Source organism: Siniperca chuatsi, linkage group LG19 (assembly GCF_020085105.1).
Source record: "Siniperca chuatsi isolate FFG_IHB_CAS linkage group LG19, ASM2008510v1, whole genome shotgun sequence".
NCBI classification, from domain to species: domain Eukaryota; kingdom Metazoa; phylum Chordata; class Actinopteri; order Centrarchiformes; family Sinipercidae; genus Siniperca; species Siniperca chuatsi.
The window spans coordinates 17,053,721-17,077,151 of record NC_058060.1 but is presented as its reverse complement, the minus strand read 5'-3'; the positions used below and the strand labels follow the sequence as shown (position 1 = coordinate 17,077,151).

Sequence of the window (23,431 nt, the reverse complement as noted above, 5' to 3'; positions counted from 1 at the left end):
TAATTTACACAAATAACTGTCAAAGTAAATACCAGACACATAAATATAAAGACACATTATAAAGTTTGCAGATTATTCTCTTATACTAAGCCTCCTGGAAGGAGAGGAGCTAGGTCATGGGCCAGTAATTGACGACTTCGTGTCATGTAAGGAGTCTTTTCTTGAGTTGAATGGGTCTAAAACCAAGGACATGATCATTGCCTTTAGGACGTCAGCACCTAACCCAAAACTGACAGATATTGAGGGGAATGAAAATGACCTGTGTGCACTATAATGATGACTCTGTTCTATAGAAGTTCATCATTGAGTCTGTTCTGTCCGTCTGTATTGTGGCATTGTTTGGGAACCTGAATTTGGCCAGTAAGAATAGGCTTGGCTGGCTTGTCAAAGTGACCACTAAAGTTATTGGGGTGAGTCAGCTGCAGGTCACTGACCTCTATTATAGGCAGGTTCTAAGGAAGGCCCAGGCCATATTGGACTGTTCTGATCACCCCATGCAGAGGGAGTTTGAGCTCCTTCAGGCCATAGATACAGAGTTGCTGCTCAGATACAAAGTATCTTTTGTTTGCACAGGAATTAGTAGAATTTGCACATGTGATCTCTGCACCTAAGCACTTTATGCATTTGGCATTCAGCTGCACTGTCTTCATTTGAAGTGATCTAGCATTTGTACTGTTTGTACCTGTGATCTGTCTAGATTGTTGCATTATGTAATTATGTTTTTTTATTATGAATGTGTTTGTATACCTATTAAGGCATTGTATTCATCGTTCAACAAATGACGAAAAAGTTTGTGAGGGAGAAAATAAACACTATAGGCGAACATTAGAATTATACTTAAGAAAGAATATAAGTTTTTGTTACAGAGACTGGGTACCACCAGTAGGCCTACAATTGACTACAATCGCCCATTTTTGAGACATCGCCACAGAGGCACTCATAAGGCTCCTTTGTGACGTCATTATGAAACAGTAGTTTGTCCACCCCCTTTCTGACGCTCTGTGGGATGCCAGCCCGCTGATAACGTTGCACTCTTCTTCCATTAGGTGGCATTGTAGCCCCCCATATACACTCTCAAAGTTACTGTATTATTAAATGAATTTGTATTTCTTTTCAAACTGATTACAGCGTGGGATTATCGGACCTACTGCATTGAGCTAAATGGGCTTCATAGTGCTCTGACTTAAAAACAAAACGTGACATGTTTCAGGTTTAGTAATAGATGATGGGGGAATTGTGGAATACTGTTTTTAAAAGTCAGAATTAATTATTTAGTAGATTGCCCAACGAAGCTCTGATACTGATCTTTCTGATTGAGGTAAAATGTATGACCCATGTAATCCTACAATAGGCTACATTCATGAAACATAAGTATATTAGTACAGCTTCCCAATTAAACTTTATTATGGGGTTATTATGAATCTTTTCCCCTGAAAGCTTTACAATGATGACGTAACCTTGCAGTCATGTGGACATTAGGGAGAAGAAAAAAAAGTTAGTATCTTTTTTTTAATGCGAGAGGAGAGATAGTGCCTCTTCCTGCTCCACTGTGTCTTCTATGGACCGTAAACTATTAGGCTACAGAGCAGAGGGCAGGTGAGAGGAGTGAACCGAGCGGGCTGCTTCACCCGCAGTACTGGCACACAGTCAGCACAGAGACACAGAGGGAGCAGAGAGAAAGTCAGTGACAGACGCTCCCCACCGGTGTGTAGTGTGCCCCTGTGAAGGATTCCCACGCTCCAAACGCACGGGGACGCGGGTCACCTCGACGCAGTTCAGCCGAGTGCTCAGAAGTTACCGGATACTTTGAAACAAACCCGGACAACAGAGAACACAGTCGGCGGTCGCGTGGCTCTGACCTCAGAGGTGGTATCAAACATGTCGGGACACCGGGTGCAGTTTGCAGACCTTCCTCCGAGTGATCACAAAGGAAGTCCCAAATTTCACAGTAAGGAAAATGATAGAGCTGTAATCTCTGCTGACCTTGATTTCACCAGTAACTCCACAAGACTATAATGCATGTGGGGAAACTCTGGAAGTTATTTAACCGCTTTAGCTGTCAAGAATTCCATAGTAACTTCATGTTTAGTAGTATTGTATTCATATAAGATAGGAGGCAAGAAGACTTAAAGCTAATTTCACATAGAAATCCCCATTGGAATATGTGTCTTTCGTTCCTTTTCCTTTAATATATGGCTTATTGGTTTAATGTAGCCATAATGTTGTAAGTAATTATACATGGCACTTTATATTCTCAGCTGTCTGAAGGGAAACAGTTGTGCTCCATTAGTCCTTGGACTAGATGATTATACTCCTCTACATGACAAAATTATTTAGAATTCAAAATACAATCAAGGGGAAAAAGTCCCAGCTGATTAAAGGTAAGTTTTAAAAAAAGAAAAAGTTTTTCTGTTAACATGTCTTCCAATTTTCAAGCCAAACTTTCTTTGTTGTCTTATGTCTTTGTGGAAATGTGAAAATTGTTTATAAACAATATTTCCACTGCTCACATGACATGTGTTGTTGCTTGTCATACTGCATATGTGTTATGTTCCTTATGCGTGACTGGTTTGTGGAGGTAGTGATGACCCTTCACTTGGCGATGCACTCTGCATGTGCATCAGTGGTGTGATCCCATTCAGTCCCTGCTAATAATATACTTATCTGAAGTGGCAGTTGCCCTTTACATGCTGCTGCTAACTTTTTATCCTCAGTGAGTGTAACACATCTCGTGCTCTGTCTTAGTGTGGTGACGCTCAACCTTGAGATGCATTTAGAGACCACTTCACTGCATCCCACAGTCTCAAAGCATAACACATTAATGGCTGTTAAATAGGAACAACGCATTCAGGGCTTTTGTGCTTTTACAGCACAAGTAGATGGTTTAAAGACGTGCTTCTGATTGCCTGTGAGGTGCGACAGTGTCAGCCGTGCCTGCCTGTGCTGCAGTGTATACAGCAGCACACAGAGAAGCTGAGCTCATCTCCATGGTGACAGGTTGAGTGACAGGACACGTGAGCAAGGATGCAATGGAAAATTGCCAGTTTGCTGCAAAACCCTCCAAAGGGGTGCATCTACACTATACTCTTTTTCTATGACAGCATGTGCAAGCTTGTGATATATTTGTATCCATGATGGCAGCTGTTCTGGCAGTTTGATGTGTATTTTGTGTTTTGTCAAAGTCAGTCAGTAACATGCATGTAGGCAGCAAGGTGAAAAGGGCTGATGTTGTGCGCAGTTCAAGCTCAGGTTGAATGCGAGGCATGCCTGGTTTGTGTGTGGAAGGACAGAATGGCAGCTTCAGCAGCAAACCACGCATTCTGACTCAGCCCATCCCTTTCTCCTGCTGTCCAGATGCAAGTGACAGTGGGGTCAAGTTTCAGTCTCTTCTCTTTCTCTCTCTCTCTCTCTGATGTACACACTCACAAACACACAGACACACACATACCACACTCACACACACAACCTCACAACCGTTCCTGGTTCAAGGCCGGGGATAGATCGCCAAGTTTTAATATTCATTCACTCATCATATTAAGACACGTGAAATACAAATAGCACCTGGATACAGAAGTGTCTCATCCACCACTCCATTCATTTTTAGACTGCTATAACAGCTAATGGTCTTAGCGTCACCTTGAGGGAATACTACATGAGATGTGAAGAGGGAAGCCAGTTCTGATGGAGTGCTGTTAGGTGTGCTGTTCATTTTACTTGAGTTAAAGCAGTAATCCGCAACATCTATGTTTTGACATTTTAGAAGAGACATGGTGTTTCCACACTGGATTTCTGTCTCAAACAATGGGCAGTACTGTAACATTTGTTTCTTTGGGTTATAGGTCTATTTAGCCTTGGTGGCTCATGCTAAATACCAACATTTCCTCGCTGTTGTTGCCGGTAGGCGAAAACACATTCGTTTCTGTGTGCCAGAGGAGGTTTCCCAGGAAAGCCCTAGTAAAACAAATGTAGGCTTTCATGAGAAGGTTATATGTCTAATCTTGTGTTGTGCCAGTCGTGTAGCAGCAAAAGGAGGAGAATTAGATACAAGTGTGACAGATTATTACTTTAACCTTTCCCGCCTCAGTCTGCATTAAAAGCTGTTTCTGTAGAAGGTGTGAGTTATAATGTCTGTTTTATCACACCTAGTCTCTTAGTTATTGCTGCCTGTGAAATATTGACAGTTGTATGTCAGTGTTTTTGAAAAGCCAAACTTCGGAGATTGGTTAGGCAAATCTCCATTTTCAGTGGTGAGAAACGCTGGGTTAGTGTGGATCAAAGGCCAAGAGACAAAAAGAAAAAATTAATGTTGCATTAATGTGGAGCTGGCTTTAAAGACATGGTCACGTTGTTAGCACATAATTATTATTAAACACCAAACCGTACTGTACGGGCCAGCTCAGTTTTCCTCCTCAGAGATCCATTGACTCATTTGACTGTTCTGGATTACCTGAAGAAGGGCTTGTTTCTCCCTTGTTCCTAATCTGTTTCACCACATTCCTATTTTCCATTTTTACCTCAGCTGTTATTTTACTATTCGCCATTGTCACAGTGGGAGTTATAGTGTCATGTTTTCCTGGCAAAGAGCTAGGACAGCTCTCACCTGGTTCTCACCAGTGATGTGGACCAAGTTACCATCATCATTACTTGCAGTCTCCTTTAGATTTTAGATTTAAATATAGGAATTGTGAGTGATCCTTCTTATAATGAGGTGGATATAGGCTCCACACTCGATGAGTAAAACAGTGATGTGTCTTTCAGTAAGCTGCTTTACATCCTGGACAGCTGCACTCTGAGCCATGATGTTCATCATCTCAGGTTTCCAGCGATATTTGAAGATTATATCAGCAGTTTCTGGAGAGGGATATACAGTCTTGATTGGGTGGCTGAATGAAGATATTGCCTTCTCTTTTCCCATCAGTCTTGTAACTCATGAAGAGAGGGTGGAGCACTTTAACATAAAAAAACAATCACCAACTCCATCTTCACAGGGAACAGCTTAAAGCTCTCCTTGGTTTGCTCTCTGCCAAGAAGTTCTGTTAACTTGTTACTGTAGTTAATTCCATATGTCTTTCTCCGTTAATTCAAGTCTGTCACGTCTCTTTGTCCACGAGCCAATTTAATCAAATAGACTTGTTGTGAGTCCAAAGTTTCTGTCATTCCATGGCACTCTTTCAGACTTCATTTCAAGAGCCATCTGCTTCTAGTCATATCACAGTGGGATGGAACATCACTTTGCCCTTTATACACATGCATTTTATATGTATGAGATTATGTTATTATTATATATACATTTGATTTCATGATGCTAGTTTAATTACAGCCAAAACGATTAGTCGATTAATTGATTAATCATTTATCAAGCAAACATCCCCTCCAGCTTCTTAATTGTAAGGATTTGCTGCTTTTCACTATTTTGTCACATGTCACTATTTTTTGACATTTCATAGACCAAACAATTAATCTATGATTTTTTTTGATAAATCGACAATGACAATATTTGTGTAGATTGTTTTTTAGCATTTTTGTTTTATAGCTGAACATAAGATACAAACACATTAAACATCTTGTTTGTGCAACACTTCTGCTCTGCTATTGTTAGAATGTGTGAAAAGTTACAGTTTCAATTAACACAGCTGGGTGGTATCTTGGGTGTTTTTAAAAATGAAAGATATTTGCATATTCAAATGCAATGCCTTGCCTGACCTTACTTTAATGAGAAGCTCTAAAATAATAGACAAACACTTCACATTATTTGTTACTTGTCTTACAACATCATAAAGTGCTATACAAGAAAAAGGGTCAAAACAAACTAACGAACCAACAGTCTATTATAATCAATGGGAGACCTTGCAGTGCTGTTGACTCCATCAGCTCATTAACACTCACTTTGAATAGGTTTCCACTTTTCCTTGTTAAGCCTACTTTGCTGTAATCACTTATCAGTGCCCCTTTGTCAGAATGTCCAGGAGAAACAATAAACATGGCTGCATGCTATCATACTCGCAGTCTCTATGCGATTGCCTGGAAATGGCAAATATTGTGTTGGAATGATAATCACAGAATGTGCTTCTTTACCAGCTTAGGAATGCAGATGGTGTCTGTGCCAGTGTCAAGCTTTAGAAGCCAGGGGTGGGTGCTGTCTTCGCAGCTTATAATTCTCTGCAAAAACAAATCAAATGGTCGTGAAGGTGAGGATAAAGCATGGCCCTAATTTCCTAAGACATATTTTCTAAACATAGTTCACTCGCTGCTATTAATGTAATGTTTTTAGTGAATTTCTGTCCACTTACGTAAGGTGTGAAATGCCATGTTTGGTAGGCTGTCTGTCCCACTGAAGATGCTGATCACATTGGATAGGCACTTGAGATGATCCTTCTGGAAATAGCCAAGCCCCCTGAGACGCTAAACAGCTGTTTTCACAGCGGATTAAAAGCCTGTCCCTTAACGGCTCTCAAGTTCCCGTAGAGTTAAACACAAAGGTTTAAGGGTACGCTGTGGCCTTCTCTGCCCAAGAGTACTATGCTGTTGTTTTTCTAGCTTTAACTGGGGATGTCGCTCTCTGATATAAGGCAGTAACCTTGAGTTGATATCCACTTTGTTTTTTGTTGCTCGAATGCTGAGCATACTTTAAGGCTTGAGACTCTAGTGAATCACAGAGCCTGTCTACATGAGGTTTGGTTCTGGCAAAGATATTTTGATTGTAATTATCTTACCAATATTTCTTTCAGCTTTTATACATATTTAATGAAGCCAGTGTTGATTCATTATTATACTGTAGTTTCTTTGTCGAGACATTGAGTTTATTGAAACTATTGTGCTGAGACGGTCATTTTATTCACTATATCCAGCTCTAATGTTACATAATGAAAGTGAAAGCACTCTGCTTCTCTTTGGCTTATTCTTGAAAAAAAAAGTAAACATTGCGTACTATTTTCTGACTTTTGACATTTTGTTCCTTCATCAAGCATTTGTGAGAGGAAAGTTAACATAAAGGTCGTTCTCGAGAAATGAATTCAAAGGGAAATGGTATTTTGAAAAGACCAAAAAAAAAAGAAGATGAAACATCACAGAGATTTACAATGAGAGTGTAACATACTGTACAGTAGATGGTATCTTGTGGCTAGAATTACTCCTGGTTGAGTCATCATCTCTGTCTCACTGAATGGCTATGCATCGTGAAACTTTGCATGCCTAATGAATTATCCACACTCTCCTGACTTCTCTGTCTCTTCAGCAGCGGGATGCCGGTGCTATGTGGAGAAGAACCAGATGTTTTACTCTTTTTTATTCAGTTTTCTCTAATTGATTCCTCCTCATAAGTTCCTTCCTGAAGAGGACATGATGAAGTATCTATAGTTGTCTCAAAACTGCAGTAGAACTAAAGCAACGCATAACATCTTTCACCACCTCTTATGTGAAGAATAGGGAGATAATGAAGTTCACCTGTTCGGCAGCAACAAGTGACACACAGACCTCTCATCACCAGGTACTTAAAGCTTCTTATTGGCTGCTGCAGATGAGCTGGAACTCACTCACAGCGCCCGTAGATACCACAGCGTCGTCATTCCCACCACTGCTCTTTTGTCGCCTCTGGAATCAGCTGAGGAGTAAACAAACACTTCTATCTTGTTTATAGTCATCTCAAGTCTGGAAGGACTGATAGGCCTTATAATACACAGATGGGAATGTACACTATTAAAATGATGACTCCCAAAGGGTGCCACAGCTCTCCGCACAGTAGTCTTTCATCCGCCCCTGAGCAGTGGTCTTGAAATATCTGAGCTACTTTATTGGTGATTAGAGACAATCTGGCTGTTTTTCTGTGCTGTTGGGAAACAGGGTGTAATAACATTCTCTGCATGCTCTCCCCGAGCACTAATGATGTGTGATGCCAGCCTCGAAGACATTGGTTTTTTTTTAAAGGAGCAACAGGAACAAAAAATGTATTTGGACACAGATGAGTGAGAAGTCAAATAGCCTCTCCTTTGATGTCGCAGCGAGGTCATGTTCAAAGGAAAACATCAAATAGGTACGTATGTGGGGGAGAAAATGAGGCAGTGTTTATGTGAGTAAGGTTGAGCGCTGATGCTTAATATTAAGTGTGTGTCTGTGTGTATATCTGTGTGTGGGTACCTGATAATTAGGCTTATCTTAGGCTCATCTTCAAACTCCGAGCTGATGACATCGAGTCTTTTATTCACCGGCTGTGATTTTAATGACTTTACAAATCAATCAAAAGATCTGGGTCACTGCCACAGAGGTCGGCCTAGACAAACAGACACACACACACACACACACACACACACACACACTTAAACAAAAGAACTCCTGTGTCTGCAGTCCTCATTGTTATCATCGTGAAAGACTTTTTTAAACTTAGTTTTTCATGTTAAAGGAATAGTTCGACATTTTGGGACTCATTTGCTTTCTTGGTGAGAGAAGATCGATGCCACTCTCATATGTGCACGGTAAATATGAGGCTACAGCCAACAGCCGGTTAGCTTAGCTTAGCATAAAGAAAACAGCTAGCCTGGCTTTGTCTGAAAGTAACCTCTAAAGCTCACTAATTAACAAGTTAAAAGTGTAAAAACAACAATGCTATGTTATGTGCGGTACTATTTCTTGGCCAGGCGCAGAGACTTCCTGAAGTGGCAACCTCACAGTGACAAGACTCTTGTGTATACTCGTAATTCCCAAAATGTCAAACTATTCCCTTAAGTTGTAAGAAATGTGTATAACAACTGCAATCATCTGCCTGTATATACAGTGTGTGTGTGTTCATGTGTGAGCCTCGTTGTTATCTTGTTTACCATCCAGTAATATTTCGTAAGAAATATGTGTTGCTTATACACGTGATCTGTACAAACCAAGACTCCTTAGACAGATATTTCAACATAACTGATAGAGGTATAAGAGCAACCAAAAACACACACACAAACACACGCTTGAACACATTTCCTCAGTAACACACTGTATTTGATAAGCCCCTCCTGATTTCATTTATGCAATATATGCTCACTTAGCTAAAAAATGCCATCTGACACCACTCATTTAACATTCCAAACGTTTTGCTTCAGTATCTAATTTGATAACTGAGCTTGTGGATGGGAAAAGAACCCACTCCCAGTCAATAACCACAAGCCGCTCCTGTCAATGTGATAAATGGGAGGTTTAGTGCGAGGATACAAGTGGGCGTTTATAAGTGGAAGGGACGCCACTGATTGGGTGCGGTCACAGCAGCAGGCTGTGAGAGGAAAGCATACATCAGAAATTGCTGTGATGACACTACAGCACATTTTAGCAGCCACTTTCCTCCCCAGAACTGATGAAAAACACCTTCAGCTGCAGTCATACAGCAATTATCCATTCCAACTGGTCGCAACTTCTATTTTTGAGGATAAGAGAGAAAAATGAGTGGCAGAATAAGCAGCGACCTATTGCTTTACGACCAAACGTCTTATAAAAAACTTTAGCAGCAACGTTCCCTATGTGAAAAATGAGGAAGTGAATATAGGCATTGCTGTGTGCAGTAAATTCTATGGCACTTCCTGTGAATTTTCAGGTCACGTTGGGCTAATCCACTTTACTCCCTGGAAAGTCTATGAAATACAAGCATGCCAGTAAGTGTGGTGCTGGCATCAGCAAATGGCTGTTGATCCTTCGATCCAAACTGTAATCTGAAGACAAAGGATTTTTTTAATTAAGAGCCTTTTCTATTATATTGAGCCACCCACCACATTTAAATCCAGTCATTCTCTGTTATGGTCAGTCTTCTTGATTTGAAGATTGAATAAGGCGCTTACAGAAATCTGGTTTCTTCTCTTTTTTTTCAGAAATGTTACCAAATAGAAATGAAAAATATGTTTGAATTGCTACATAGAGTCTATTCTTTGTTATGACTGATTACTGTGATGATTTTGTCACATTGTCTATTTCCCCAGCAGCTTAAAATACCTTTCACTTTAGCTTATCAAAGCTCTTACAGCTGCTGTGGTAGAGGTGAGACTCAGTGATATTTAACAATCAAATATGATGTGCTGCCTCTCTGTTATGTATGTGAAGCTGAACGCCGTGATAATGCAGACTTGGCTGTCAGGAGCACCTGCAAAGGCCAGCAGTTGTGTAAGAGATTTAATGGCAGAGCCTGGCAGTCTAAAGAGGGGGCAGCAATCATCAGACCTTTTGGCAAGGTCAGCAAGGTGTTTCTCTCGTTCAATCACTCTGTTAGTCAGCCTAAAAAATACTTTTGTGTTCCCAACCTACAGACAGTGTGCTGTGTGGTTTTGTCTGTCAAAAAATGCTTTTAATAGTCTTCTCGTATGATTCATAGTGCTTGCATTGGCAATAATTTTGAGCACAATGAATAAAACAACGGCTTAATGATATGATATTTCAGTTTGTTAAGTAGGATGACTTAAAGTGTGTGTTTTGTTCTGCTTTCTTCTGTTGAACTGTCACTTCTAACCACAGCATAGCTGCTTGTAAACTTAAATAATGACAGACAGATGCATATGTGTTTGTGGGTGCATCCATGCATGTGTCCTTTTGTGTGTACGTATGAGCATCATGCCTGGATCTGTAGTTTGTTGAATGTTTTGGCACTTTGCTGGCTCTTAAGCCTTTGAGTGTTTCAAGCTTTCTGTCGGTATGTGTTTGATGCCTGCTGTTTCTATGATAGAAACAGCCCCTTCAGTCATCCTGTGCCCTGACTATGCTATGCTGTACATTTTGGACCACCAGGGTGGAATGTACTGTATACTCAGCATTTATATTCTCCTTAAAACGCAGCCAAGCGGTATGCACTTTTTATAGTTTATACGTCTCTTGAGAAAAGAGTCCATTTGTACAGGGAGTTGACAACCTCAGCTAATCAGGACTTCAATAGTGTAACTCCAGAAAACTGAGAGGGGATTTTTTTTTGTGTTGCAGGTTTCTGTTTGCTCCTTGTTGGTCCTTCTGTGGTTTTGTCACAAAGGCCAAGTTAAAAGTTTTCATATAAAGTTAGATAGTGAAATTACTCTTAGATCATCCTGTACTGTAAAAAAAATTACTTTTGTTTTGTGAAATCAACTGATTTTATCTTTAACTTAAAGGTGCACTAGTCAATATTTTCACATTAACAATGGATCAAATGACTATGTATAAAGTGTAGGGTGTCAATCATAGGGACGAACCCATGGAGAATTATCACCCAACTCTGGAGGAAAAGGAGTGTTTCAGAATCTTTCAGCTCGTTGTTTTGGTTTTACAGCCCACAATTTAGCTGGTTCACTGTCACTGCTAGCAACCTGCTAGATGTGTAAACAAGCAACTGTTTACTAACATGTTTGCCACAACAACTTCATGTTGTGAAATAATGTTGTGTTTACAGCTTGTTCCGCTGCCCCCAAGTGACCAAGAAAATCTATTACTGCTATAACTTAATCAGAATCAGAAATACTTTATTGATCCCCGATGGGAAACTCTTTGTTACTCTGTTAATATAGGTTATCAAGTCAAGTAGTTACTATTTTCAGGATTTTTTTAGAACTCACCACCATTAGTTCATTGTATCCATATTTCCAAGCATGCATTGTTTTTAGGTTTAACTGTCTGGAGTCCCCCTTTATTAGTCTTCTGTCTTTTCTCTGATAAAAATGAAAACCGACATAACTATGATAAAGATTAGTATGCACGTCAGTCCCTATGCACACACTCCTTATTTTAACAGTCACTGAGAATACTCTTAGATGTTCTACCTTCATATAAGTACTAGCATTATACCAAAGTGGCTCTTAACTTCACTGGAAGAGCTGAAAGGATTATGTGGCATATGAAGAACTGACCTTGATACAACTTCAGGGTGAGAGAATAAATGTAACTGGAAAGCAAAGCTGACCAGTGACTATTGCAAATATGACTGAACAGTTGTTGATTGTACTTACAGTTTTTCTCAATTGCTAAAACACTAAACCCTATTGTCTGAACCAAATGCTCAGTTGCCTGAACCCACTGATTGAATCAATCACTCTTTTGGCAAAACCATAAGCACTTTTCACCTGTTGAGACACAACTTGCCAACACATTTTCATTGTGATGCACCCATGCTGCATAATGGTGAGCACAGGTGACAAAAGTCAACACAATTAAAGCACAGATGTCACCACTTGAACACAACAACTCAAAATTGATCACACTTGTGGCTAATGATGTGAGGGAACATATAAAGTTAGCCAGTTCAGAGAGCACTGGTTTGTGAGGTCCTACAATGGATAGAAATCTGAGAGGAAGAGTTTGTGTGAGAGGAGGTCGAGGTGGTCAGCGAAGACCAAGAACAGTAATATCTGATGAAATCAGAGCTACTGTGATTGACCATGTTCTTGTCCATGGTATGAGCATGAGGGAGGCTGGACAACCAAACATCAATAGATTCACTGTGTCCACCATAATCCGAAGATTTAGAGAAGAGAACAGGTAATTACCTTTTTTTGACATTATAGTACAGTATGTAAATGTTGACAGCAATTACTGTATGACATACTATATACTGTACCACAGTATACTGTAAGTAAATATATGTTTCAGTACATCACTGTACCAATATACTGTAGTATTGTAATGGAGGGTTGGTCTAACTGTTTGTAGGCCTAGTATTCCATGTATATTTCTGTACTTTATTTTTACATGGGCTTACTGTACACCAGTGGCAAACGCATAAGATTTCTGTTTTGTCTTTTTGTACAAGTGCTAAATGCACAGGGTTTTTTTTTTGTTTTGTAACATGCATTTAGCCTACAGTGAACAATAAACACTTATTTCTCCAGCTTCATGTCCTGAGCATTGTGTTTCCTATTTTTCTACGTAGTGTTTAATGACTGTTCAGTAGTGTTTTTAATTTTGATTGACTCAGGGCACGATTTGACAACATAGTTCAGTTTTGAGCACAGATTGAACTGTTTTGAGGTGAAAGTTTGAGAGTCTGAGGTTTTGTGAATGTAGCTTGAAAATTGTGTTTTGTGTTTACAGTTTAGAGAAAAGGAGAGCAGCTTTCAAGAAATGTGTCTTAGCAATCGAGAAAAACTGTAAGTTTGTGAAACAGATTTTTTAGTAGTTTTATAATACAACAAATAATTAATAAACTCTGAATAAACAATGTTTTGCACCAGTTCAGTTAGTTCACAATTTTAGGTCAACAGGGAGACTTGTGTTTTTAACTTTAAATAGTTTAAAATGTTTTACAGTGTCTCACAGCTGCTAGTCACCATTATCTACCCACAGCTGCCAGTTATCATCGTCACCTATTTTTTTTCCTTCAAGCGTAAATCTTATTCAGCAGCAGCCAATCACTGAGTTGAGAAGAAGTTAGCATAAACTTTCCGTTGACCTTCAGGACCTTAAAGTCCCCCAACCCTTGAGTCACCCGAGCCCCTGCCTCAGAACTTGACACTGAATGGCGCCTGGGAGTTTTAATATCATGGGGATTGTGGGAGCTCCTGACTGATAGAGGTTTGGGGTTGGTCTTTGATGTTCTTTGTGCTTCATAATGAGGATCAGACTCTGGGGTTTTTGGCCAAAGACCTCCCCCTCCCTCTTCCACTCTGAGCAGAGGGACAGCAGAGATTGAAGGACCAGTTCTACCTCAAGAGAGGAGGGTTTTTTTCCCTCCTCTTCTCTTCCCATCTATCCATTTCTCTCCCCCCCTTCTTCCTCTCCCTCCCTTAGCCCAGATGAATCGGGCCTCTGAAGTCTTTTCATCAACACCTTGGGGAAGGGAGAGGTGTGATTAGGGAGACGTGCAGCGCGACACAGTGCAGGAAACACACCCAAGGGGTTCCAGCTCAGTCTCGACTGGATGCGAACACTGAAACGTCTGTATACAAACCTGTGACATAGCAGAGGGTCAGGGCAGATGTCAAGGAGTGCTCCCGACAAACCCCTGACCCAAGTTCTAAAATTGAAGGCCAATAAAAAACATGTGTGCCAGTGCTCTAGTTAAGTTGCCTTTCCTGTTGAAAAGACATATTTGATGAATTAACTCTGGCAAACAAAGACCCACTGTAGTGTCATTGCACTTTGGAGTTGCACTCCCTGTTAGCAAGGCACAGCAGAGTCTTGGTGGATGTGATTGACTCTTGCCAAGCGAGACCTTGTATTCTTGTCAGTCAGTAGTTGTGGAAACATCCACTTCTAAATGGCACTCAGAAATCTTTTTCCCAAAGTGGGCCTGAGATTGAGTAGATAAACGCCAGATGTTGCGGCATGAGAATACACTCATCCTACAGTAAAATTAAACATAACTCTCTGTTTCCCATAGGCTGGGCTGTCAACAGTCACCTGCAGCTATTTCTTGTGCAATGTATTACAATTAAAATCAAGTCAATGCTATTTCTAGCAGAGGAACTGGACTGTTAATTTGTATTATTGCTATAGAGGAAAGCCATAAAGCTTGGAGCTCATTATTCCTGTAGGAGCATTTGGGCCATAGCATAATGAAGAGAAGTGGAGCTAAAGAATCTATATCTTGCATGACTAGTTCCTCCACCCATGTCCTTTATCCATTCAGTCTTGCATCTTTCCCTCCATCATTAACAGCCTTTTAGCTCTGATTTATTTTTACACCACCCCTATTTCAAGCTTCATATTTAGTGCCCTCATGTGCCCTTTTGTGTGTCTTCATTACTTTGTGTCCCTTTGCGTCAGATGCTTATCTCTGTCCTGTGTTTTCCCAGGACCTGGCTTGTACTGTTGATTCAGCAGATCTCGGCTGCTGACTGAAGCCTTGTGTGTTTTGTGACTGTGCAAGTGTGTATGTGTGCCTGCCTACTTGCATTTATGTGTATAGTTGGAGGACTTCCTGTTGTGACTTGGATGCTGGTGTTTGCTGTCACTGCAGTTCACTTGTCGTTTTGTTCCCCCTATTGCTCATTTGCTACTGGGAATTTTGGAACTGCGCACACAGAGCTGTACACACTCATCTCTTTTCTTAGGGCTCCAGCCCTCAATATCTCTCAACACACTTGTATTATTTACTATTATATATGTGTGCACTATAGAGTTTAGACCAATAAATTGGCTGGACTAATTTCAGCTTATTGCTGATATAGGCAACAAGAAATTGTAGTAGAGAAATGCCAAAGATGTTTGACATAATTTAGAAACAGTAGCACCTTTTCGTAGTTTGTCCACTAGAGAGGATTGAGGAGTTACTTTTTCCACTGTGAAATGTTCCAGTCAGTACATATCACAATTATTTAATAAACAAATTTAAAGGCCTATTTTTTTCACAGTGATCATTGTGGTCCTACATGAAAACAGAGTTTTGGTTATGTCAATTGAGTGATTTCCTGTATTTTTGGTTTTGTCTGCTTTCTTCTCACCGGTTTAAAGTGGGCATCGATAAATATTACCTAATGTTTGTCATATATTTAAATCTGCAGATATATCATTATCAGATTTTTTAAACTCACAAATATCAATATCGGTAATGGCTTAAATATGCAATATGGGTTCCGCTTAGTCTGTTCTTTTTTCTTACTTCCTTTCCGGTGATCTTTTTATCTTTCCAAACAGCTTCTAACTCCTTACTGAGCCGTTTTCATCCCACTAGACCACATGGCACTGTCACTCTTTTTAAACTCCCCACAACCTTCCTCATGACTAAGAGTTTGGAAAAGCATTCATATGTGTATGTCATCCCCCATCCAAGAATTTGGCCAAGCCTCCTGCCTTCCAGTGGAGGAGCGCAAGAGATGCTCAACGAGGAATGAAAGAAATTCCACATTAATGAAGATCTGTAGATCATCGCATGGCTGGCTGGCCTAATCTATCCTGCCTGTGCAGACATAGGTTATAAAGATTTTGAGATTAAACCGAGCATTGAAATTAATTACTGGTTTTAATAGACCCTGTTAAATGGCAACACAGAATTCATTGGGGATGAGGTCATACTTTGAATAAACCTAGATGAAGTTTTATACAAGCCTCTATCCTGTGAGTTACATGTGACATATTTTTGCCACTGTAAAATTCTCACCATGTGTTCCACATAGTTCAACTGAGTCTGATTTACAACATATGATATAATTATAATGATTGGTGCATTTGTGATGTTGAGTGGAATGATATTCACCGGTGAAAATATGCAAATTTATGGGGATGATAGCCGGTCATTTGAAAGCTGTCAGCTTGATTTAGAGACTCAAGCCATGAAAACCTCCAATGAAAATCTACTTTCTTGGCAAGCATGTGTACACACAGACATGCACACACGCAGATATAGACACAGACACACACAGATTATTCACAATCCCCCTGAGAACGCTTAGACAAATGGCATTTTCACATGTTAAAGGTCACAAGTGCGCATAAAATTGGGTACTCTACAGCTTCTATGGTAGAAAGGGAGTCATCAGAATAAAACATCACTTACTTCAGGTTGAAGAACCACCAGATTAACTGCTGAGGAATTTATGCTCGACCACATTAAGGTTCATATCATTCAGTGAGCAGATTCTTGAGCAGCATGTTTCAGACAGGATGGAGTGTTTCTCTTACATCGAAGAAAAATTCTGTGCTGCATTTGTCCTAAAAATGTCCCTCATTCTAACCTTAATAGAAGAAGAATGTTACTTTGTTTTGGTTTTTTGCATTTTCTTTGTTATCCTAACCTCAGATGTCCAAGCTGACCACTCAGAAATATAAAAACAAGTAAGATAAAAGAAAAGAAAATGTGGCAATGAGAAGTTTCATCAAATTTGTATGTGGTGGAATTTCCTCATGAAGGAAACTTTAGTATTTAAACTTTAATTTTAACTTATTAACTTAGTATTTTTGTTATGAACGTGTTTAAGTACATGCAGGGCCTTATTGCGTCTTTTGAACATTTACTTGAGAATGTCTCCCCTTTTTTGAAAGAGCCAAGAGCAGGATGAAACCAAGGTTGCAGCTGTTCCAGCACAGAAAACACGATCGCACCTCTTCCATAATATATGAGTCACTAAAAAGCTCCTTTAGCTCCTCAAGCTGTTTACATGATGCTAACAACAAGATCTAACAGGTTTTATGGTGTAGATGTGTATGTATGCTTGGGTGTGTGCATGAATGCATACTGTTACTGTATGTGTTTTTGTATTCACGTCAAATTTAGCTCCACAGGACACGACCAGGTGGGAGATAAAATTACAGATTTTTAGATATCGCATATCTAAAAAATATTCCTTTTCTTCTCATGGATGTGCAGACTTCAGCATTTATTTTAATATATGAACCTTTTTCTGTTTCTTGATCTGATGTAAATGTTTTGGCTGTGAATGTTTTGGTTATGTATTTGTGCCAAAAGCAGCTTTTTCATTTGACTGCTGAATCAAAAACAGCCCAGACTTGACTCTGGAAATGTCATCTCCTTAATTCCTTCACTGTAATACTAGAATATTGTTCACCCAACATGTGAATATGTTCATTGTGTTTTCCCACCACATCTGACAGGACGTTTTAACCTTTTTTGTTTTGGTTACTTAACTTGGAGGGGAAAAAACAGTATACGATGTCACAGCAAAAATCCATTCATTACCATAAAAATCCTGACAGTATAATTATCTTACAGTACTTGTCTTAGCTCTCTTTCATAGGGGCTTTCATTTCATTATGACACACTGTGTAGCTTGTGTTTGTATGTGTGTGTGTGGGGAGGGGGGGGGCATATACATGTTTTTCTCACTGAATCACATTATTCTTATGAGCTTTATGGTGTAGAAGTGTTATTAATGTGACTACTTTTGTTCCCAGAATGATACTGCTGTTTCACAATTGGGTAACTACTCCTCTCTGTCTTTCTTTCCTTCCCTCTTTTCTCTGTTTCTGCCTGGAGCCAGCCATCGAACTAAAAATCAATAAACCATAAAGAGAAAGCAGAAGCCTCTTATTTACATCAGTCTGAATGGAGAGGTGGTTTGTCTCTCCCCATATCCTCTTTATACACTTCAGGCAGAAGCATTCAGTTTGCCTCCAATAACACACTTGACAGGCTGTCCAGATAAGAAGCTAAACTGTCCTAAAATACTGAGGCATAAAGGATAGGACGAGGCTGTGAGCTTAATGCGTAGCCACTGCCTCTGGGGTAACTGGATGAAAATATGAGTTTAGAGGTAGACGTTTCCAAACTCTGTGTGGGTTCTGAGCATGTGAATGCTCACATGTCGATGCCCATTGAGGGGAAAGAGCAGGAGTGATTCATAAGGCCACAGGGGGGCCCCAGAGACATGACACAAGAAGGGAAAACTCATGATGACACAGACTGTGGGACTTCATGCACTAACCCTTCTCATTGAAAACTGTAAAACAACTCAGTATGGACTATTTATTCATCATAATTTGTGCTGTTTGTTTGCTCATATCATGTGAATTGTAAGAACATTTGAGGTAAACATTTTCTATTTCAGCAACTGGGGCAATAATCCTCTTATGGGTCCATGTTAAGAAGGGGTCTACTTATTTCCAGGGACAGGAACTCACCAAAATGAGATGACATGACTTTGTTCCCTAAAGCATTTTGCTTTTTCAGAGGCTTTTTCCTTCATTTGAACACAGTCACTTTAAGAGGATACTGCATCTCCTGTCCATAACCAGTGTTTTTCTGCAAGTTTTAGCCTGTAAACTACAAATTCCGGATTTTATATCCCTGTGAATTATTTTCTAATACATACGTGTTTAGATTGATTTTCTATCTTATAGGCAGCCATTGTTTCTATACATTTCATCTCGTATAAATGAATCAACTTGCAGACAAACTTTAGCTTGAGATAAATAATCCATCACAATGTATTCAAAATATGCTCAAAACATTTAAGATGTAAGAGTCAGTTGATCCAAGAAGTTTTCCCTTGCAAAACATCCATCTTTGCTCATTGCCATGTTTGTTCATCTTTTTGTCAGCATGAGATCTCAAAAATTGGAAAAAAGATTTCAATGAAATTTGGAGGAAAGTTAAGCCATGGGCCACAGAACAAGTGATTGGCTTTTGCTGTGGGGCTGGTTACAAATATGTATCCAATAATTCTTCTAAAAATATTTAACATTGTGATTTGTGAGATTGTATTTTTGGCTCTTCTTTCATGAGCTACAAAATGCATCCTATTATTTTCTATCACCATGTGTATTTTCATGTTGATCAAGATCCAGCTACAGACTACAACATTTCTAAACATTTTCTCTTGTTAGAATAACAAATTTAGATGATCTTGCAGCCTTGGCGGAGAGATGCACCCACTGAATGCTTCTGGATTAGATATTTCAACACCATAGTTTGTCAGTATAATGCTTTTTGGCAGCTGATTATCAATTCTTGGACTTAGGAGCATCCTTCAAGTCTTTAGAAGCTGATTCCCATGGCATTCCAAAAAGAATACAAGTAGGAAATCAGTCAACATACACTTGTAGTATGTTTTTGCAAACATACTTTCTTAAATGTCTGCGGTGAATGTTCTAAACAATCTAAAAGCTTTTGTATTGTCCTTTAAATTTCAGTATGGTACTCAAGAGACTTGGAAATGGAAGGGTGCCAACTTTAAAACGCCATATTGTTCTGTTTAATTAGAGAGCAGGTGAGTCGACAATAATGCAGACTCACCTTGATCAATCTCATTTGATTAAGCGACAGTTGATCATAATTGCAGAGACAGCACTTCTCCTGACTCGGCCACCATCTCTTCTGACCTGCTGAGTGAGTGGCTGCCCCTCTGCCATGATCAGTGCTGCATTTATTATGACTTAATTCGGCAGATAATGTGACCTGTTGGGTGGCTTTCCACAGGGAACAGCTTAGCGTTAAGACTAATTGGTCCCAACTGTCAGTGAGTATCATTGCCTCATAGACGTCTTTTCTGCCTTTGAGTCACATTTCTTCACCCGGGAGTCGGGAGCAGTCAACAGCTAGAACTACAGAGGAGAGTAAAGGAATTCATATTGGAAAGAAAAAGCACAGTTTGTCATTGTTGATGTCACTGACCAATTTAGGATACAGTATGTGTTTCAGATACAGATACAGATTCAGATTTTCATTTCATGAGTCTGTGAACTACTAAAAAGTCTCTGATGAAATATTGATTGTTTGCTAGGGTGAGAAATTGTTATTCTGAGGAACATGCAAGTTTTATTGTAGCCTCGGTGCAAGTTTGACTAAGTTTACCTCTCAGTGATATGCTTTTCTAGGTAAAATCAACAAAAACTATTCTAGATGATGCAGCAATTTCCAATAAGTTGCAGATTAAAAGATTATTTTATGGTATTTCCCAATGTGTAATGCATTGTGAATGATAACAGGAAAGCAAGAAGGGGAAGTGTCCCAACCTGGTCTCAAACCTGTGTTTTTTACACATGGTAGGCACCCCAACCTGCTGCGGTACTGCTCTCTACATACTCAGTGGTATTGTTGTGCATATGTGCATTTCTGTAGAGCTTGTGTGCCTTCAGTAACTGATTCAGCGGCTGATACTGAGTGAATGTTACAGTCAGCAATGACTCATGATATGGTTGGGAGGGAGCGCTGAGATGGAATGTAGGAAAAGAAACAACCAACCCCCAAGGGCTTGGAAAACATACTCAACCTTAATCTTCAACAGAGAGGTACACAACTCACCCATCCCCCCAATTGCTTCCCAAGTCCCCCAACCCGTTGTCCACCACAAGCCCTGTATAAACTTTGCGCTGCATAGTTACAGCTGCTATAATCAATATTGTTATATTAACAATGGATCAAATAACTATGTGTATGTGAAAGGTGTCGCTCATAGTGATGAATCTGCAAATAATTACCACCCGAGTCTTGTGGTCCACAACTTTACTGTTTTGGTTCACTCTCAGTACTCTCATCAGTGTCATTTCCAGCTGCAGCAGGCAGCTGTTTCCAGTAAAAAAGCTTTGATAAACCCACTGTACACCACCTGTCCAGCACCAAAGAGCAGACAGACAAAGTTGTCGACTAGCCGGTGAACATAGTGGAGCATTTAGCTGCTAAAGAGCCAAATATTTTTCTTAAGAGTTGGTGAAGAGCAAACCAGAGCTAAAAGGCGAATGAATATTTGACTTATAGAAACAATGACTCCAAATACATGCTAATGTTGTTCCGTATTTGCTTGATTCTATCAGTTTATACTGCCCCTTAGTGGCCAAAAAAATCAGTTAATGCAGGTTTAATGTGAAAACTAATTTTAAAAACCTTTTAAATTGATATGGTGAACTTGTAAGTCCAGAATTTATTCTTGTTTTTAAGCTCTGTTTTTGGTATCCACCAGCTCCTGAGGGAAATATTTCTTTAGCTGCTACATGCTCCACTGTATTCACCAGCTAGTCGCTAACTTTGTTAGCTTAGAGTCAGTTTTAAAAGCTTTTTCGATGAAAATATCTGCTGCTGCTGGTGCTATGGGAGCATTGAGAGTGAACAAAAACAAAGTTGCAGGCTGGGAAACCAAAACAATAAGCTGAAAGATGCTATAAAGCTCCATATAGCTGAGTGGAACTGTAGATTTAGGTGATAATTCTCTGTGGGTTCATCACTACGAGTGATCCCTTTCACATATACATAGTTATGTGACCTATTGTCAATATAAAATTATTGATTATTGCAGCTTTAAACTATATCACATTTATTGAGTCTATTGCATTTATCTAAGCTTGAGTGACTGCAAGCATTCTTGTGTACATCAAAGTATATATGTTGGAAAACTGTAGGCAGATTCTGCACAAACAGCACATACAGCGAACCCAACCTACACTGGCCTCAGCTCAGTTAGTGGGGAGGGAGTCATTTGTAACCTTAATAATAGCCCTCAGACAGAAAAGTCAGTTAATTAGAGAAATTCCATAGAGGCACTCTTGCTGAGCCCACCACCCTTCTTAAATATGTCCAACAGTCGCTCCTCTACACACTTATGGGCAATAAGCAGCTATACCAGAATTTGTGGGATTTTCTGTACCATCGTATTTCCATAACCGCCCACCCCATCCTACAGTTCCACAACTTAAACTTCTCAATCCCCAACAACAACTCCCTGCTTGAAAAGTGAAACAATAATTGGCTCTTTGGCATTTGGAAGTATGGTGCTAGCCAGGGCTAGCTACTTAGACAGCTGTAGGTGGCAGCTTTGTCATTCAGGTCTTTATTGTCAGAGCCAATTTCAACTCCTCAGATAATCATCTTTCACAAGTTTTTTTGTAAAGTTGAAATACTTGTGGTTGGTGGTTTTCCACTTCTAGTTTGAAATGCAAATTGATGCCATGCCTGGACAGTATGTCAACATCAGGGTTTGTTATTTGATACATAGACGTACTTTATGATCTATCACATTGCACAAAATCACAGGCTTAATTAGGAAAGTCAAATTATATCCATCCCTAAATGCTATGTTATTTAAAGCCTTTGAACCAAGTTCCCGCCGTTTGTCTGCTGTTCAGTTGGAACTGGCTTAAAGTCTGGGAGGCATCCAGTCCTCACAGAGGGCTTTCATTTGCTCCCAGTATGTACACACACACACACACACACACACACACACACACACACACACACACACACACACACACACACACACACAAATAGCCATATAACCATAGTATGAGAGAGTTATCATTCAGTCACTCACTGAAACCTATATGAAGTCTGTGTTTTTTCATATTCAACCTTTTTTAGGTTTGATGTAATCCTTAGTACTACAATGCTGTAAACATAGTAGAACTCAACCAAACTGGTGATGCACAAATATAATTCTTCACAATTCTAATATTTAATCTTATGGAAATGTCTCTATCTTCTTTACTTTTTCTCTCTTATAAAAATCCATCAGCCATGCAGCGGTTCCCATGAGGTTCTTAGCCCTCTTAGCCCTCCGATTTTGTCAGCGAGCTATTCATTGGGAAAGTATGTAGGTCAATCTGCTTTGCTCTTTATCTAAAGCCACACAGATATGTAGCAATATGATTAATATTTCATATCTATACGATCAGTGATGGCTGTCATCGTGTTCATAGGGCTTTGTAGTCTAAAAGGCAATCGTGGGGAGGCTTGGTATGGAGGAATTGATCGAATCTTCTGCACAGATAGAGCACATGTGAGTTAATTTTTTTACCTCTAAATCCCTATGTAAACATCTAACATGTAAGTCAGTGTATACTCATGCCATGCAGTTCCAAACAGAGCAGTAGATGAAACATGGCGGCACATGTAAAATACTGAATCTGTTTTGTCGATACTGGGACTTTTAACTAGGATGTTTTATGATATCTGAGTGGCACAGAACCAGTTCAGAGAGCGAAATGGTCCTAACTACGCCAGTGGTCCAGTCCATGTGGATTGTTGCTCTTTTATAACGTGTTGCCTGGACACGTTGACACGGTTGATCCTTTTGCTCACTGTAATCCATTTTCTGGTGTTTAGTCAGTAAGTGCATTATATCACATGTGCATT

At 39.7% G+C, this 23,431-nt stretch overlaps 1 protein-coding gene across 2 annotated transcripts in view; it reads left to right on the top strand.

Annotated features, from left to right (window-relative positions):
- Positions 1-1,609: 1,609 nt before the first annotated feature.
- The window catches only part of si:ch211-285f17.1 (sickle tail protein homolog), a 110,233-nt gene continuing 88,411 nt past the window's right edge, over positions 1,610-23,431 (top strand). The window contains exon 1 of one of the 2 annotated variants that reach the window (XM_044176815.1): positions 1,610-1,948. In XM_044176815.1, coding sequence (XP_044032750.1) covers positions 1,879-1,948 — 70 coding nt within the window. In that variant the 5' untranslated portion in view covers positions 1,610-1,878. The remainder of the gene's footprint in view (positions 1,949-23,431) is intronic. The other variant, XM_044176812.1, reaches the window with a different exon arrangement.